Source organism: Equus caballus, chromosome 17 (genome assembly GCF_041296265.1).
Source record: "Equus caballus isolate H_3958 breed thoroughbred chromosome 17, TB-T2T, whole genome shotgun sequence".
Classification (NCBI taxonomy): Eukaryota; Metazoa; Chordata; class Mammalia; order Perissodactyla; family Equidae; genus Equus; species Equus caballus.
The window spans coordinates 19,164,064-19,184,475 of NC_091700.1; the positions used below are offsets into that span (position 1 = coordinate 19,164,064).

The 20,412-nt window shown below is 36.2% G+C and overlaps 1 protein-coding gene across 3 annotated transcripts in view; it reads right to left on the bottom strand.

The window, feature by feature from the left end:
* The window catches only part of XPO4 (exportin 4), a 125,824-nt gene that overhangs the window by 75,453 nt on the left and 29,959 nt on the right, over positions 1-20,412 (bottom strand). Inside the window, exons 3-6 of one of the 3 annotated variants that reach the window (XM_070239452.1) lie at positions 15,231-15,401; positions 14,980-15,121; positions 11,024-11,162; positions 482-598 (exon numbers count right to left, since the gene is read on the bottom strand). In XM_070239452.1, the coding sequence (XP_070095553.1) occupies positions 482-598; positions 11,024-11,162; positions 14,980-15,074 (351 nt within the window). In that variant the 5' untranslated portion in view covers positions 15,075-15,121; positions 15,231-15,401. The remainder of the gene's footprint in view (positions 1-481; positions 599-11,023; positions 11,163-14,979; positions 15,122-15,230; positions 15,402-20,412) is intronic. The other 2 variants (XM_070239451.1, XM_070239450.1) reach the window with 2 other exon arrangements.

Here is a 20,412-nt window from a genome sequence, read left to right on the forward strand (position 1 = left end):
TATTTCAGAGCTGGAGCGGTCTGCGGCTTTAGTGCAGAGCCGTCGGATTTAAACTAACGCCTTCATATAACTTTACTTTAAAGCCAAACAATACATACGAGACAAAGAGTCCACACCATCTGCAATAACATTTTAAAAACAGCCCTCTTTGGCATTCTGCCAGGACTATTTTTAAGGCCAGTAGAGTCCCACCAATTGAATTAGTTCTATCTAAACACAATAAGAAAATAAACTAAGGATCTTTATAGTAGTATTTCCTTTTTGCTTTGTTTAAAGACTAGAATTAAACAAGTAATCTTAAATTGTCAATTATTTTCACTAAACCTATCACTTTACTATATCTTAGGAAATCACAACAGAAATCTTAAAGTACAGGATATTATTCAACTGGATAAAATAAGTGTTCTCACTCCATTAGGAACAGATTGAGTAAAAAGTGAACAATCTAATGATTACAACATAAGAACAAAAATATACATACCTGAAAAACTCTTTTGCAGTTACCATGGAATTCCATACTCAGTCCAATGTTGCTAGTTTTACTTGAACTTGAAAATTCACTCAATAGTGCAGTTAGAATAGAACAGGCCAGAGTTTGCTGTAATTATTTGATAAGAAATAACTGAGTCATTATTCTTTCCAATGCTTCGTTTCAATACAATAGTTATTCAAACATAATGAAACATTTTCTATCTTTAGATCTTTCATTATACTTTTACATCTTACACCTACCAGTCAGAAAATTAGAAACAATAAAATAAAGATTAGCTCTCCTTTCTAAGTGGCCTAGTAATTGTTAACAGTACCTCCTCAACCCCAGTTACACGAACCCATCTAGGACTTGAACTCAGGACATACTCCTACTCAATCACAGAGTGCAAATAATATTCTAAGATAATCAATACTGAATGTATTATTTCATTTAATTCACACAACAATCTATGCTCCCATTTTACATTTGAAAGAAGTGAAATTCAGAGAGGGTAAGTAATTAAGGCCAGTTGAAATGTGAACCCAGGTCTGTGTGACTCTGTGTTCTTGATGCCTGTAAAATGTATTTTTAAACAGACAAAAAGCTGAACATATTTTATAGTCTCCAAAATATTAACCAGGTAGTACTTCAAAAGTTTTTTAAACTGAAAATGAAGATTTTCCTTCTCAGTGGCTCTATCCAAAAGGCTCCTAATATCAACTCATTGCTTTTATTCACAGACTATTTAGAGTCAAGGTGCCAAGGATGGAGGGGATACAAATTATTTTGGCAAGTTTCCAGGGGTTGAACAGAAATATGCACACTACCTCTGAACAACCGAAAGATTAAAGTCACGATGATACTATTTATGCAAGCTTATACAACAGCTGAACACAGTCGTACCCACCCACCAACTGCAACATCTTTGTTCAGAAATGCTTCTGATGTCAGTACCTTGACCTTACATATGCTTATCTTGGCAAATCTTAGCAAATAGACATAAAATTAAATTCCTAAAGATTGGCATGAGCTGATATTTGCTGAAGCTGAATGATGTAACCATGGGTGACCAATACACTATTTGTCCATTTTTGTATACATCCAAAATTTCCCTCTAAAAGATGTAAAAAAGAATTAAATTCCTATTTGCCTCAATCTCAACTAAAATAAGCATCATTGTATAATTAATATTTATGGATGGCACACTAGTCCACACGTTAAAGCAGTTTCTCAGATTTTCCCACATCAGGAAGCCCTGACAACACAGAATACACGTAAATTCCCTCAGGGATCTGAGGGTATAGACCAAGCTGCCTTCAACAGAGAGAAGAGTACTCTGAATACGCCTGGTTTAGCTTAAACACACACACACACACACACACACTCTCTCTCTCTCTCTCTTTGTAATTTTACTTCAAAATATACATTTGTTTAAATATAAAAATGCCCCCTCTTTCACAAATCTTCAAGAGAAGTTCACAAGTGTAACTACCTTTGCATGGCCCCAAGCACATGGAGGAAAGAATTTGGTCTGAGAAACCAGGCACTAAAAATCCTCTTAGAAACAAAACAGTTTATCACATATTCACTTCATTTTACAGTTTAAAGGGATCTTAGAAACTCATCAAGTACAATCCCTTCATTTTTAAGTTAACAAAATTGTAGTTTAAAAAAATGGCTTTCTTTTAAAGTGGTGATTAATAATGAAAGTGCCAGCAATCAAAACTTCACGGATACATCTAACTAACATTGGGATCAACTATGAGCACAGGTTTTAAATACAGCTAGGCTTTGGTGGGGAAATTAGGTATTAACTTCAAATTAATGAAATTCAAAGAGAAAAGCTAACTCACAAGGATCTAACATGACGTATTACAAGATACTATGATTCTAAAAACGATTTCTAGTATCCCATAATTTTTTCCTTTTCTCCTATCCTTTCTAAATAAGACTTCAGTAAACAGAACACTGTGAACAGATACCTAACTGTTTAAGAAAATGTCTTACTAAAAAAGGAAATTAATCTGAGAATTTCAGATGAGACAACCAATCTATTGGAAACAGAATTCACGCACAATTTATATGAAACCATGCAAGCTAAAAAGAACCCAGACGCATCCATTCAACACAAACTTACCATTCTTACAAATAAATGATCTACAATAGTTTTGTACAAGTAATTTACAACTTGCCACAAATTATTTTTTAGTGCCAAACTATATTCACCACAAAATGGCGTATTTTTTTAACTACGATCATATTCAGATTTTTAGTAACACAACTAAATTAATGATTGAAACACATACTCACAATAAAGCTTTATTTTTATGTGAAATAAACATTTCCTAAGATTACATGCGTTGTGTTTTATGGTCCAAATATGAAAAAACGACTGAAGGAAAGGAGTAGGAGCAACAAAAGGGGAGAGCCTTTTTGAGGCTACTACTGCTCAGAAAAAGGAAGGATTTTAAAAGTAAGTTTTATTTAGCTACAACCTTCATCAGACAAACAAGGAGCCCTCAGTAGGACAGGACTGCTTTTGAGATGTAGCAATAAAGACATTCCTCTGCAACAGAAAACTTCCACACTAATGAAGTACAAATTCACCCAGAAAAGAAAGTACAGTCTTAATATAAGAAAATTAAACAAACTGCATTCTTATTATATTTTTTAACTTTTTCTTCCTACAAAAATATCTTCATCTCAGAAAAACTAGAAAGTAAGAAAAGCACAAAGAAAAAATTGCCCACAATCCTACTATCCAGAGGTTATTTCTGTACCATTTGTTTACAGCTTTCCAGTTTTTAAATGTATAGTTAAACATTATTAATAATGTCACTATTAACCCATATGTATTGTTTTGTAATCTTTTTCCACTTTAGACTTATGAAATAAAAAGACAAATTTTTAAAAACAGGTGTGTTCTTACTAATTTACCATTCAAACACTTAAGAAAGACATAAAAATAAATTATGCAGCATGGTTAGAGGTATTACCGGAAATCAAATATTCTGGTTTTCACCTATCTAAAATTACCAGCTTTCAAAGAACTAATTTTCATCATTAAAAGACACCAAACAGTTTAACTGCTCCTTAATTTGGAAGCCCTGTAAGGATCTGAGTACAGCATCATAAACATTAATTACACGACACTACTATGGCTCAAAGGTGCCATATTAATGAACTTCCTGGAGAATGAAGAATAATTAAGCACCGATTGTACATTAAGAGAGCAAAGCACTTCTACACTTATCAACAAATATTTTTCCCTATTCATGGAGGAATTAAACATATCACATGTGTCTAAGACTCATTTCCCAACATGTTTACTTATTTTCAGTATTTAATTATCAACTAAATCTCATTAAAATAAAGTTACTCTCACGGTAGGTGCATTGTGTGGTAATGAAGACAGCTGGGGAAGCAAGCCAAAAGTGAAATCCTAAGGGAGAAAAGAAGACAGCTCCTTTTGAGGACAGAAAATGGATGAATGGGGGGGGAGGGAAGGCATCAAATCTGCCAATGAGAGATCACAAGTTTTGTTTTTCTTACCCTTGTAAAAGGTTCCTGTCTGCTTGCTTCAGATTTTTAGGTCTCAATGGTCATCCCAAGTGCACTACCTCTTAACTCCCCCTCTAGTGATCAGCACCTTCAAGGGCTGCCTCTCTGCCCTTTGTCACAGTCAGGGCTAGATGTCATTTCTGTACTAGAGACAGTGACTCTGATACTTAAAAGGGCCAAAAACAAAAGCTGTTGCAAATAATTTAGAGTGATGAATTTCAATGAAATAAGGTCACAGTTGACTGATTGATAAGCAGTATACTATGAGACCATATTAAAATTAACAAGTATTAGACTAGCATAAATCTTAGACTAATACAAGGCTAACACAGCAACGCTTCATTTACCCAAGATTATAATTAAGTCATAATATCTGTTAATTTTCCAAATGTAGCAAGCAAACTTTTTTAATTCAAGTATAGCTGATACACAATATTATATTAGTTTCAGGTGTACAATATAGTGATTCGAAATTTATATGCAGACAAACACTTTTAATGAAATTTACTGCACGTAATTTTTCCAAAAGAATTCTTTCTAAGGCAATTATTTTATATGATGATGTAATAAAGTGAATACTTGGAATCCATTAAAATGCACAGGGCTTTCCACCCCGTGACAAAGTGGCCCCAGAGCCCAGTGCGCTGATTTACGCTCCGTAGTGTTTCTCAATCCCTTGTTGGTGTCTATCACTCACTGCTGCTGACAATGTGACCAGCACACTAACAAGCAGTTCTAAATTGACAATTTTCATTGTCAGTAAGTTAGAAACCAAATAACAAAATTTATTAAGACTATATCCAAATTAAATTCTAAATAAAAACACTCTGTGGGACTCTTTCAGGAGTCCAGTACAAGAATCTTACTGTTTCAACAAAGGAGTCAGAAAATCTGGGTTCTAACAGTCCAAGATTTACCACTTCAAGTAACTGAGGGCATGTCACTTCATCTATCTTGGCCTCAGTCGCCTCATCTATAAAAAAGGGTTACTATCCTCTGCCCCACCTAATTCACACGATTGGCCTAAGGTTCAAATTAGATAGTGCAGGTAAAAGTACTATGTAAATGTAGCACCTGATGATAAGGTAAAGTGGCAACAGTATTTTTACCATTATCATAAAAAATAACCATTTATTTTGGCTTTTTTGGTCCTACTTCTTGACTGTTATCTACATTCCACCAAATTAAAATTACAAGATGTTATCGATTAAAAAAAGAAAGACATAGCTAAAGCAATATAGTAGATGCTAAGTAAATGTCAGTTGGATGAATGAATCAACATTTACCTCTATGCCTAACACTCTATTAACACAAGGGAAGGCAGAAAATTAATATATGATGTGTTGCTTATCTTTTTAGCTGCTGATAAATTTCAAAGAGAAAATTTTAAGGTGTAAAACAAGTAGATGAAATTCAACGAGGTCTCAAGGTTATGAAAGAGTCTAATGTTTTCTTTCATTAAAGTACTAAAAATTTACAAGTTAATTCACTGGCTAACAACTCAAGTAACTGTTGTCTTCACATTCAAAGCCTTACAGCAGCATTCTCATTTCTAATAAAAGCCATTAATTTCATGATAGTGAAAAAATACCCTTCAGAGACAGCTTGCCTTACTCACCAGCTTACTGTCACAAGCACAAGATACTCAAACACTAACTCCAGCTGACAAAATAAAATACTCTTGTTCAGAGAGACGATTGTCTCTTATAATAGCCTGGCTCTTACCCCAGGAGCTTTATTACCAGGAATAAACTTTATGAAAGGTTGCCATACATAAAGCAGACTTCCAGCTGCTCTTCTAAGCAAACATCAATGAGACTTGTGATAAGAGAGATTAAGTTGGCTATCACATCCAGGGACACCACTGCTGTAGACAAGTGAATTTCTCACCCACTTCTCTCTAGCACAGCAAAGAGGAAGAAAGGAGGCTTAAATGTTAAACAGCTTTAAAAGCGATTTAACATATACCTACTACTTTCAAAGGGAATAGAACAAAAATGAAATAGATTAAAAACTTAGCTTAAATATTAATTTAAAATAAAATTTAGCTCCTTTCCTTAGGAAATAAAGTCTCCATATCTATCCCTCTCAAATTAGTCGAGAGTGAGTCCGACACTATACAAACGGAGACAACGTAACCACAGCAACCTTTATAACCACAGAAGAAAAACAGCCTGTCCGCAAAGACAGGCATGAAATGACATAGTATTTAATAATCATACAGGCATAATTACTCTAAGAATACATCACGACACACGAAAAACTTTATTATATCTAAATAATATAATCTCCTTAGGAAATATTTTATGAACTAGATATTTTTCCATAAAACTACTTGTAAAGAACTAAGACTGTTAGATACTTCTTAAAGCAGTTAAAGGAAAGGTAATATGTTGGTTATAGTTTTTTTAAATATACAAGCAATTAGTATTCTTTCATGGAAAACAGTATAAATATTTTCTTGATTTTCAATACTTAAAACATTATTTGATAGAACAAGATAAAATTTAATAGTCTATGTTCCAAGATTCTATAAATAAAGGGATGTGTGTGGCCGGCCTGTGGCTGAGTGGTTAAGTTTGCGCACTCCACTTTGGCTGCCCAGGGTTTCCTGGTTCAGATCCTGGGCACAGAAATGGCATTGCTCATCAAGGCATGCTGTGTCAGCGTCCCACATAGCAGAACCAGAAGGACCCACAACCAGAATATACAACTATGTACTAGGGGCTTTGGGGGAAGAAAAAAAAGGATGTAAGACCACAAGAGAGATAAAACAAACACTTGGTGAATGCTTACTAACTGCACTTAACGTCCTCTGTCCTCCTCTGGGCGGCCCCAGAAACGAACATTATCACATTTATTTTACATATTAGAAAATTAAGGCCTAAAGAAGCTAAATAATTTATTCAAGTTAGATAGGTAATAAATGGCAGAGCTGGGGTTTAAACCAAAGTGTGAATCCAAAATCAAAATCAGTGTTGTGTTATATTACATTGCACCTCAACTTATTTAAACACGTACCTTAGACTGGTACAAGAGGATGGACCACCAAAAATACACTCTTAGAAAGGGACGGGCCTGTCGGTGGTGCAGGGGTTAAGTGCGCATGTTCTGCTTTGGCAGCCTGGGGTTCACCAGTTCAGATCCCAGGTGTGGACACGGCACTGCTTGGCAAGCCATGCTGTGGTAGGCGTCCCACATACAAAGTAGAGGAAGACAGGCACGTATGTTAGCTCAGGGCCAGTCTTCCTCAGCAAAAAGAGGAGGATTGGCAGCAGTTAGCTCAGGGCTAATCTTCCTCAAAAACAAAACAAAAAAAAAAAGAAAGAAAGGGAAGAGGGAAAGCCAGACTACATACAGTTTCTAGCCAAAAAGAAGGTTGATGGAAGCAGCATTCTAGAAGAGATGTGAGGGGAAAGTTAGTTACCTAACTTAATTCATGAGGTCAGCCGTTTCTTTCATCTACAGAAAACCATCAATTATCTCATTTCAAATAAAAATCACCTTTGTAAAGAAAGTTTCTAGCCAACATTATATCAATGTCCTGATTTCATCATTCTACTTTGTTATCAGTTCTAAATCTCTCTGCCACTGCTATCCATGTCCCTGAGACTAAGAAAACCTTAAGTAGGGGCCAGCCCCGTGGCACCATGGTTAAGTTCACATGTTCCGCTTCAGCAGCCCGGGGTTCACTGGTTCAGATCCCGAGTGCAGACCTACGCACCGCTTGTCAAGCCATGCTGTGGTGGCGTCAAACATAAAATAGAGAAAGATGGGCATGGATGTTAGCTCAGGGCCAGTTCTCCTCAGCAAAAAGAGGAGAATTGGTGGCAGATGTTAGCTCAGGGCTAATCTTCCTCAAAAAAAGTGAAAACAAAATCTTAAGTAAATTCTTAAGCCACTCCCACAAATTCTTAACAGTCTTGAGAGGAAGATAAAGAGAAAAGAAGATAGAGTAAAACGTTTTACTGGTCTGTAACCTTATTTTTTCAGACCTGCTGAATGAGCTGGTTTCAAACTGCTGGGCAAGGCTAAACAGGGATGGCCACAGGGTGGGCATTCAACTTGCAAAACAATTGTAGGAATTTTTCCTAAGTTTAATGTTTTCAGTGTACTCACCACAATAAACTCATCCAGCAATCTTGAAATTAAATTCTACCTCTCACTACTGACTTCCTACTACTATAGAAGTTTTTAATCCTGTTAGTAGAAATTCAACTTAAAAATAATCTTTGTTTTGGGAAAAAACATGAAGATATAAAATTTATCCACTATTCTCAAAGTGTATACACTGTGAATAGAGCAAAATCTTCTCTAATTAAACAGCCACTCTGTTCCAATCATTCTCAGAACATCAGTTATTTCTGTGGCTCAAAAAAATCCAATAGCCATGTTGCACTGGGACTACTTTTTGTGGTGGGTCAAATTCCCCAAGTGGAAAGGAGGTGGACAACACAACTCCTGAGTATGTGCTCATTCCTGAGAGAGGCAAGGGACTCTTGATCCTTTGCCTTCAGCATCCAGTTGCCAAGAAGCTACTTGTGGGGGATGAGGACAAGCCGGAGAAATTCTACCTTAACACTGAAATCCCAGCCAACGTGATCACCAAACTAACACGGAAAAAGGCATTAGTCATAAACATACAGATCCCAGAGTTATTGGTTAAATTCCTAAAGTTTAAATCCTGGTCAAATGCAAAAAGCTGGACTCCTTTACTGCAGATTGTCAAATGAAACAATATGACTTTAAGTAGAATCTAAAATATGAAAAGTAACTTGATTCAGGGCAGTAGGGGCTAGGATAATAGCTCCAAGTAGAAGCCTCAGTTCCAGAGCTGTTTCTTACTAGTTCTGGCTAGTTACATCCACCACTTGCTCTTCCTCTGAAGATCAATGACCTTGGACTGCACGCAAGGCCATTAGCTAGGCAGCAAACGCTAACAAAAACCCATGCAAATAAGATTACCATGATACAACTAATGCAGGCAACTGGGAAGCATCAGCACCTCAAGAGCAAAGCCCTGCACAGAAACGGAGTCTACCCACAGGGACAGTCTGATTAATTAAAAGAGCAATATAAGCAAAAAGAAGCTTCATTTTTATCTAAAAATCATTTTTATCTAAAAAGTTTTAAATGGAATCTCACTTGAGGGCTATTTTTAAAAGAGCCTCTCACTACATAAAACAAAGCCAAAATGACTTCTAAAACATAATTATTCAACCACACACATTTCTGAAGTTGTTAGTTTTATATAAACAATTAAATTGTACAACACTATGAAGTGAAAAGGATATAAAATTAGACTTTTGTATTATCAAAGTCTCTAGAAGTACACTGTCTAATACAGTTGCCACTAACTACATGTGGCTATTTGAATTTAAATTAATTAAATATAAATAAAATGAAAAATTCAATTCCTCAGTCACATCAGCCATATTTCAAATGCTCAAAAGCCACATGTGGCTCGTGTAGTGACTACACATTGGAGAGTATAGATATAGAACATTCGCATCAACACAGAAAGTTCTATTGCACAATGTTACTCTTAAAGAAATCTGCCACAAAAATGGCATAGAACACAATATCCACACAATCAAAAATCAAAATAGAAATAGAAATGTTCTGTATCTTGACTGTAGTGGTGGTTCACTCGTATACATAATGTCAAAACTCACCGAAGTGTACATTTTCGATGGCTATAGTAATGTATGTAAATTATTCCTCAATAAAGTTGATAAGGAAAAAAAGAATAAACATCTGACCACCGATGAATTCCAAAGTAAAAAACAAAAAATACTCAGAGTGTGTATAGGAAGTTCCAAAGTCCTGACAACTTGATTCCATATTCCTTCAGCTGAGACCCTGGTACATCAGTCTGGGGTGTCCCAGCAAGAGTGGAGGGCAGATGGCTACAGCAGGGAGGTAAGTGCACATCTGCCTACGGTCAGAGGTGAGGGAAGCAGAGATCCAAGACACTGTGGAAAGTATGGGACATTGTATGCAGCCCTCCTAAAGTGGACTACCACATCCTAACCTCAAACCAGCCAATAAAGTACACAAATTTTTTAAATTCCACCACTCACTGGGGGGCCACTGAAGATGTCAAGTAATTCGTACAGAGTTGTAAGGTGTACAGCCTCACAAAGATCTCCTTAAAATGATTAAAGAAACTGGGAAAGAGAAAAAACCATGCAAAATATTTAAAGATTTAATTGCCGAGAATCAGAAGAGCCAGGTATTACCAATCCCAATTCTACACGAGTTAACTATCAGTCAGCTGATAAAAGTCAATAGTTCTAAGTTAGGATCACAGCTGGTCATTAACACCAACTCCACCTCCTCCTGCCTCTAACAGAGTGGCTACAAACAAGCAGTCACTCTAGGCACAACCAGCTCTCCAAAAGGAGACAGAAGACTGAAAGAGGAAGGAAAACAACAGCAACAGTCAGGCTCCCCTTCCCGGAGGAACTCAGTCAAGAACAACGGTTCTCAAATTTGTTCAGGCGACAGCAACACCTGGTAGTCATGACATGCCAAGATCTATTAGTATAACAACATTTAATAACTTTTATGTTAGATATTTTATTCAAGCATTTCTATTATCACTAGTAGTTGTCAAAAGATTACTAAAAATTAGGGAAAATGTTCAATATATGGGAAATGGTTAAGAATATTACGGTATATTAGCTTATAATATTTTACACCATTAAATATGATTAGGAACACTGACGATTATGAACATTATGATGATTACGAACACTATGGCAACATGAAAAACAGAATCAAATGAAAAAGCAAAGTACACTGTATCTATAGTATGTACACATATAAAAAAGGACTAAAAGAAAACATAAATCAAAATTGCTTGATTTCTTAGACTGTGCATTTTTTCTCTTATGTAGATATCCATTACTGTTGCTATAATGGTACTTGTGTAGTACAAAATAAAAATTTTAAATATTTATAAACACAAAGAGTTAACACACTTACCACAGTGGGATTGCCACTACTTATCAACTGGCTGACTTCATGAAAAATGCTTTTGCAGTCAATTGATTTATCTAATGATCCTCGTTTTACAATTACTGCTACTGCTAACAGAATCTGTTCCCGAACATACTTTTGGAGGCTGTAAAACATAAAAACCATTGTGAAAACTTTTACATAAATCTAATATAAAAATACTCCAAAATTTCTCACTATGCCTGAAGCTACTAATAACACTGCTGACATCCGAGAGCAGTATAGCCTACTGGTTATGCACAGACTTCAAAGCCAAAAGACCTGGGTTCTAATCCGCGCTCCATTATTTTCTGGCCATGTAACCCTGGGCAACACAATTAACACTCAGAGCCTCAGCTTTCTCATCTGGGAAATGGGGATAACAGTAACAGAGTTGTTACAAGGATTAAATGTTCTTAAAACCGTGCCTAGTGCATACTAAGCACTATAAAAGTGTCAGCTGCTTCAGGCAGCGTTCAATAGTCAGTCAGTTCACTAAGAGCCAGATTAAGATTCTACCAATTAAGAGAGAAATTCTGATCTAATATCCATATCCAACCAATAGTAAAATTCATTCCCTTTAATGTGAAAAGGTAACATGCTGGCTATCCAAGATACAACATTACAGAAACACATAAATTCTAAAAAAAACTTTTTAAATTTTCCTATCTAAGCAGCACCACTCCCAAGTGGAGGCATTCCACAAAGCCCATTAGACCACAATGGCATAGAGATTTAAGTGCCTTTTCACAACTGCCTCTTAAAGGTAAGGCTCAGAAAACATAACTCTGAACTTTATAATCTGGCCTCTAAAACGCCATAAGGATATGACAACCATGTGCCCTTGGGATAAAACCCAAATTCTTTAACATGGCTTATAAGCAGTGGGACCTATCCCAGCTCTCCTGGGACACTGCCAATTTACCTGTTGTCCAACATAATTATTAAACAGCGATTTCTTTTACTCTGAAAAGTGCCCCTGTTTGGACATAAATGATACGGTCACCCACTTCTAAGGCCCTTCATGGCCAGGTCCCTGCTCCCCTCTCTAATCTCACCCCTTCCATGTACACTCAAAAGTACAGACATACTGAACTTCTTTCAGTGCCCGGCACAATGCTCATGCAGTTCCAGGCCTCTGAACTATGCCCTCTTCTAAGCCTGTGATGCCACTTTCTCCAGAAAGCATTCCCGGACAGCTCCTCTACACATGGCCGGTCACTGCTAAGGAGGGCTCCCTCCACACCTCACATAACATAAAGCATCTGTTACTATGAGTTTAACCTGATCTCCCAGACTGGCTGCCAGGCTGAGCACACTATTGTAGTCCCACAGTAAAGTACACTGCTTGCCACATAACAGGCATTTATCAGACATGTATACAAACGAACAAACATACCTCCCTGAATCAAGACAGAAGTGACAAACATTCCTTTGAAACATACACACATGAAGCATTCATTAAGAAAATAAATGCAGAGAGATCCTATTATGCACAAGAATATGAGTCGACCAAAGGGAATCTGTGCACTTTTGGGGGAATAACAGTTTCAAACACACTAACTACTATTAGGAAATACACACAAAGCTGAATACTACTACTAGAAATGTAAGTAAAGCTAGTTTTAAATATCTCTATTGGCAAGAATTATAAATTACTAAGAAAATAAATAATAATAGCTAACATTGAGTGCCTATGATATGCAAGACTTTACATAAAATAACTTCACAAAAATTAATACATTCCATCCTCACAAAAATCTTTTGAGTAAGTACTCAACCACTATGCTAAACTGCCTCTTTAAAAAAGTGTACCCTGCCTTTCACCTTATGCAAATTTTATCTCAATTAGGAGGAAAACAGAAAAAAGAAAGAATTCTGTGAACGCAATGGAAGCACACAACATTACGTATGTACTATTCTATACTCCATAACCCGTAGCATTCCACCTAGGCAGTATACCAAAAAGTTTTAACTTGACTCTAATCTATACTGTAGGACACGCTACAAGATAAAAATGTCTGTCGTGAAAGACAAAAAAGGGGAGAATTACTCTAGATTAAAAGAGACTAAAGAGACATGACAAGTAAATACAATGTGTAATCTATGGTTAAATCCTGGATCAAAAAAATAACCTATAAAGGAGGAAAAGGATATAAATAACATTATTCAGACAACTTGGGAAATGAGAACATGGAATCAGAATTATATTAGATAATATAAATGCCAATCATAAATACCAAGGGGATTGAGATTATGCTCTTAGGAGAGACATGCTGAAGTACTTAAGGATGAAGTGTCATGATTTCTGTGGCACACTTCAGCTGGTTCAGGGGAAAATACATGCATATATATATATATATGAGAAATCAAATATGACAAAATGTTAACTGAGCCTCTACTAGGGAAAGGATATGTGTGTGTTCACTGTACTATTCTTTCAACTTTGCTGAAAGTTTTTTACTTTTTTCAAAATAAGAGTTTGGGAGAAAATACATAAGTGAAATATTTCGATATGGAACCCACAATCAACTCTAAAATAGCTTCTGAACTAAAAAAAATTATTCCAGGGTGAGATTATTTTGGATAATATAAGAGATCACACATGCACACAATCAAAATCTGTCACATATTTAAGTCTACCAAAGCTCTCCCGATTTTCAGTGGTCCCCATTTTGGGGGGTGGGGGGGAAACTGTGATAAATGAGCAGCTCTAGGGCAAGCCAGTATCACACCCAAAAGGCCTCATCAAATACCAAATTGAAATTTAAATAAAGAAAACCAGCATGAAGGAGAAGAGAAAGGTGTGAGACTGGGCAGGTTTTCCTTATTCTGTTAAAACCGGAAAAAATAAGCCATACGCTCCCCGTATATGCAGTCATCTAGAGGACACACTATCCCTTAAACCTGTAATGCTAATAGGTTTAAGCAAACCATGGTTTCTTCCTCTCGTGCATTTTTCTACATGTAAAGCAGTTAGCAATTAACTGAGTGCTAAAGTCACACCAGTAATTATTATTAAACATTATGAACTCAGAGACTGCTAAGTGAAGAGTCAGTAGGAACAAAGGGCTGACAGTATGCTCTAAATTATTTTTAAAGTGTTGTGCATGTTGATTGCCATTAATCAATATTCCTAATTACCAGCATTTCCGATTGCATAATAAACACTTTCTTCACTGAACTGGAAATGAACATCTACGCAAAAAGTACTGAATTGCACCAAGAGCACACATACAATGTACTTCTTCTTCTTCAAAGAAGACTTGGTGTTTGGGGGGCTTTAAATTGTAAATGAATTTCTCTCAAAACTTGTGTGGCTGATAATTTCCCTCATTTTTTAAAAAAAAAAATCATACAAGCAATAAATGCACACAATCTCATAAAACGTTCAAACAATATACTGTGCATAATATAAAAAGAAAATTCATTCACTCCATGCCTCAAACCGAATCCCTTCTCCAAAGGAAACTGTCAAAGAATTTGGTGCTTTTTCTTCTGCAGCCTTTTTACTACACATTTCTATGTAATACCTGGTTTGTTAATAGTATCTGATTTCCCCCCACCCTGTCTCGGGATATTCACTTGTGTCTTATCATACTTACCTAGCACCAAAAGAAGAACAAGTATAAAGGATTTTTCACTGAGTCCAAGATCAACTTTTATTTATAACCCAAATCTTCAGAACTTAACAACAACAAAACTTAACATCCAGCACGATCTTTTCAAAGAAACAAAACCTAGTATTATAAGCTTAAATAAAAAGTATTATTTAAGTACCAAAACAACCTACAATCGTGTGTATGAATCTTGAAAATATGACCCCACAGACCTTAACCATAAACACCTATCATTAAAAAATGAAGAAAAAACGCAAACAAAAAACGCTCAAAAAGGAGCAGCTCAGCAGAAGTATTTCAGCAGCCACTCCTCCAGGTACTTACTTAGGCCTCTGTAAGACATAGGTTAAAAGGAATGTTCTCAGGGACTCGATGCTACCTTTCTCCAAGAGAATCCACTCTCGGACAACTGCTTCCATTATGGCTGTGGCAGCTTGAAAGAGGACATAGTCCACTTTACTTGTTTCTGAGGAGAAAATTAGAAACTTTTTTAAACAGTAGCTCATCTTCCCTTGAACATTTTGCATTTATTAATTTTAAAACGGAACTTTTCAGACAAGGAATAAGATGGTTACCTGTTCTTTTTTTTATCCAGTGACCTTGCTCTAGCACCACAAAGAGGTTAGTTCCTCTCAGAAGACACCTCAGGCAGGTGGCAGCTAATCACCGATCACAATTTTCACAAACTTTCCTCACCTCTCTTCAACTGTTACTTCCAAAGCATGAAGAACTAAAAAATAACACAGCTTTAAAAAAATAAAAATAAAAATATAAAGCTATCAGAAAATTTCCTAAGAGATTCTCACCCTGTGCAAAATAGAACTTTGTATCTGCAAAATATCTTCATAAACTAGTCTTTGAACATTACTATTTGTGATGAGCCATGCTGTTAAAATATTTCAGTTTGTTAAGTAATTAAGCTTTCAGCAGTATGACTCATCTCCAATAGCAAGTTCAGAAATAAACACAATCGCATCCAGGTTATTTTTCTCAAAATGTTAAAAAAATAAAAAAGAGTCACATTTACACAAGGTGAGAAGTTCTTGTAAATTTTCTGATTGCAATACTGATCAAACTGAGTAAAATCCCAAAGCTACACTTAGAAAGATCCAGCCTTAACTGGCAAGTTATAGTATCTGAACTAAAAACTGAATCAGGAGGGGGAAAGAATAGAAAATTAACATATCTAAGAAATACTTTATATTAATTTTCTATTTTTTCTTTTATTCACCAATACCACTACAATCAGTTTCCAAACAGCATTACCAAAAGGGAGAAACAGTCAAAACAAAGTCAAGAAAAAGCAGAAGTTTTCCAAAGCTCTAAAAATAACCATCATGCGAATCCATGAAAAGTCTGTGGTTAGACTCCAGATTATTTGCCAAGATCACTAGACATGAGTATCTGAAAGTTGTGAGAAATCAGCTCTAGGCATAGAATGGCACCTTCAAGAATTTATCAGAAGAGCATGAAGATATCGTCAAGTACATCATTTTCTTTCCTATTCAAGCTCAGGTCATTTAAAAATCTTACAAATGATCTTCACACAATTAACTATAAAATTGTGTGAGAAAAAGGCATACCCTACATAAATTTCTTTCACACTAGATTACTACATAGGAATTTTGAACATACCAAAGCTAGTAAGAGGAACCAATTTGGACCTTTATTTTTTTAAAGTCTCATTATTCCATGCTATCTTAACATGAATTCTAATTAAGATGATAAGCAGAACTCACAAAAATTTAGAAATCTTAAAATATAATCAATAATTGAAGCGACAGCTTCCAAAAATGTAAACCTATTATAAAAAGATGTGCTCAAAGTTCTAAAAGAAAAAAAATAAGTGAATTTATTCAAAGAGGATTTGAAACAGAAACCAGCTATATCTACTCAGATCACTTGATGAGAAACATGATACGCTCCATAAAGGTAATTCAAATAATCTCTGATTATAAACCTCATCTTGAAAGAAAATGATGGTTGTGTGCCTATCTTCATTTTCTATTGCAATGGTAAAAATTTTAAGGACAAGAAACCTGAAATCCTTAACCATGGATTTTAACAAGGAAGCAAAATCTTAAGGACTCAACAGAATTTTAGAAACAGAACTCCAAAGATCATCTAGTTCAATTCCTGCATTTTACAGTCGAAGAAACTGATGCACCAAGAGATTAAGAGAGGAAATTCAAGATCACATGGCTGGCAAATGTTCCTTGAGCAATACTAATCCACCCCTAAATGCATATGCCAATGAAGATAAGACCAAACAAGCCCCTTCTGCTTTTCATGAGCAGTCAAACATGCGTTTTTCTAATTATTTGTGCTTACACCCTAGGCTTTTTTTCAGGGTGGGGGGAAGCGCCATAATTACAGAAGGTGAGTGACATTCAAAAGATTTCCAGGGGCCGGCTCCACGGCCGAGTGGTTAAGTTCATGCGTTCCGCTGCGGCGGCCCAGGGTTCGGATCCTGGGCGCGGACATGGCACCCCTCGTCAGGCCACGTTGAGGTGGCATCCCACATCTCACAACTAGAAGGACCTGCAACTAAGATATACAACTGTGTACAGGGGCGCTTTGGGGAGATAAAGCAGGAAAAAAAAAAAAAGAAAGATTGGCAACAGTTGTTAGCCCAGGTGCCAATCTTTAAAAAAAAAAAAAAGATTTCCAGGTAACTCTTTTTCGTAGATACCTCTGCTGTACGGTATTAAATGAAAACCTCTAAATTACTACTCCCATAAGAATGGAGGAATCTGAAAAAAAAGAAACCCAAATTCCAAATTTGAAAGATGGAATTTTCCTAACCTAATAAACTACACTTTCTCATAAAAACTGTTATTAGCCTTCATACACTGCACTTATATATAAATGTGCAAAAAATGCTAGGAGGAACTGTAGACGCCTACCAGCAGAAGATGAGTTATGACTTCACATGGACACAGGAGCCTTACTCTTGCCCTGTGCTGTAAAGATACTTGAAATTGCAAGGTCTTCGTGAAAAACTTACAATTCATCTAGAATTTCTAATACTTTTAGGATGATCTTCCACTGACTGGGACACTGTCTACATGATAAATTATTTTAGGCTACTTTAGCAGGAAGCTTTCACTTCCTACCAAGGAAACTTTCTTTTATAATAATTACGTAAATAAAATTCATTTGTATCTTAGCCATCTGAATGAAACCAGACACAGAGCCCTGAAGACAAAATTAAAGTGAAGTAAATAATAAGAGAAGAGAAGCACTACATTCTGATCAAAAAAATATTTTTTAAAGAAAAATAAAACCCTAGTAGTAGTCAAGCCCCAAAAGTTCAGCTACTACAATCACCTCCTTGGCCTTAAAGATTTCTGCCCAAAGCAGGCAATCTGAGTTCCAAAGGCTGACTAATGATGCCTAGGTACACCAATAAGTCTCAGGTCTCATTTTGTTTTGTTCCAGCTACTACTGAGATAAGAAATTAAAGAAATCCATTTCTCCCTGAGAGAAGGACAAAAGAATGCTAAAGTTAGCTCCAGAAATGTTGAACGAATCCCTGTTTGGGGATATTTCTTCATAAGAACAGAACTCAGGTTTTTTAAAGGAACATCTGACCCTACAAAACTAGTAAAATCCTAAGTGCCAAAGACTTCTGAGGTGAAGAAGTCTACAAGTGCTCTTCTGACAAAACGCACAAGCATGCAACATGCACACGCGCACATGTGCACACACAGAAAAGTGCAAAAAAATTAAAACTAGAATGAAAACAGAAGGATAAGAAGAGAAAGAAATGAGCAAAAATAAGAAACATAATAAAACTTAAGTTAGAAGTGGGAAGGAAGAATTTATGAGACCAGAAAAGGGAAGCATCAAAGAGAAAGTCTCCCCCTTATTAGAATATATTACCCAGACGTTCTATAAAAATGATATGTAATCCCTGAATAAGAACGTGAAAATTCTGAATTGCGATTGACTGCCACTTGTATGAGAAGTCTTCTTAGAGGAATTAACCCTTCTGTGCCGGTGGCAACCGAATAAGGAGTTAAAAGATTTTCTGTGAAGTTCAGGTGTAAACATTAATGTAACACAGGACTTTGCAGTACATTAATGATTATGCTTGTAATACACGCACTCGACCTTTTAAATAATTAATGTCTCAAAACCCAAAGTGATTTTAGAAGCACAGCTGGAACTACCAATACTATCCTTTAGAAATTTTTATCAGGAAAACAAAAGTATCCCAAAACAAGCTCAAATCATAACAAAGCAATAGCACTTCATAAAATATACAAACTCTAAAAAGGAAGAGTGGTATAAACAAATACACTCTAATAAAATACTTAGAACTTAGATCAACTGTTCCCCACTAGTACAGAATGACAACTGAATTACAGTAGAAAGTTAGATGAAACAAAGATGGAACCCTAATTCATGTAGGTAAGGCATACGCCACAAAAATCAGACTCAAATTATTTCAGGTTACTAGTTTAACACAACGGTTTTCTAAATCTATTAACACTGAGCAATTTCAAAGCAGTAAGGGTGAAGCAAGCGTCCCTTAAATTCTTAATACTAATGTTTAGTTTTGCTTCTTTTAATTTAACATTGAATTAAATATTCTCTACAGGCATAAATTTTCTTAGTGCCAGAAACCAATTCACCCAAGTATAAAATCTGACCATTCAAAAAAAAAAAATTCAAAACTGCCTCATTTAGAATTTAAAAGGTGGTTATTAAAACTGTTCCTGGGGGCTGGCCCGGTGGTGCAGTGGTTAAATTTGCACGTTCCGCTTCAGCAACCTGGGGTTTGCCAGTTCGGATCCCCGGTGTGGACATGGCACCTCTTAGCAAGCCATGCTGTTACCACGTATACCACGTATAAAGTAGAGGAAGATGGGCAGGGATGTTAGCTCAGGGCCAGTCTTCCTCAGCAAAAAGAGGAGGATTGGCAGCAGATGTTAGCTCAGGGCTAATCGTCCTCAAAAAAAAAAAAACCTGTTCCTGAATGAGACAGTCACCTTCACGACCACTGCTAGCTCCCTGCAAACAGAACAGACCATTTTTTAAGCTTATCATACTTTTAAAAAGCTATTTGATAGGGCCAGCCCCATGGCATAGTGGTTAAGTTCAGCATGTTCCAATTTGGCAGCCTGGGTTGGCAGGTTGGGATCCCAGGTGTGGACCTACACTGCTCATCAGCCACACTGTGGCAGTGACCCACATATAAAGTAGAGGAAGATGGCACAGATGTTAGCTCAGGGCTAATCTTCCTCAAGTAAAATTTTTAAAAAGCTATTTGGAATCAGGCAATGGGGGTCATGACATTTACCTTACTGTTCACAAAGTGCTTCTATATGTTACTACACTTGCATCTCACAACTTAAGATAGCCAAGTCCATTAAGGAAAATGGCATCATTATTTCCATTTCACAGATGACAAAAGGCTCAGAGAGGTTAAGTGACTTCCTCAAGGGGCATCATGCATCAGGCACCACTGGCGACCGGATCTCCTAGTTCCTACATCAGTGCTCTTTCTACTCCAGTCTGACAACTCTCATCTCTAAGTCCTTACATATAAAGCATTTTGAACATGTAACTTTAATTTGTAGGTGGTTTTGATCTAGAAACCAGAGTACCAGTGGCTAACATAAGTCTTACTAAAAGCACAAGAATAAAAGGTCAGGTATTTTAATTCCTAATACTCAACTAACCAATTCTGTGGTCATGGATAACTCAGGCTTTCAGAGTCTTAAATATGGATTACAAAAAATGGCTCCA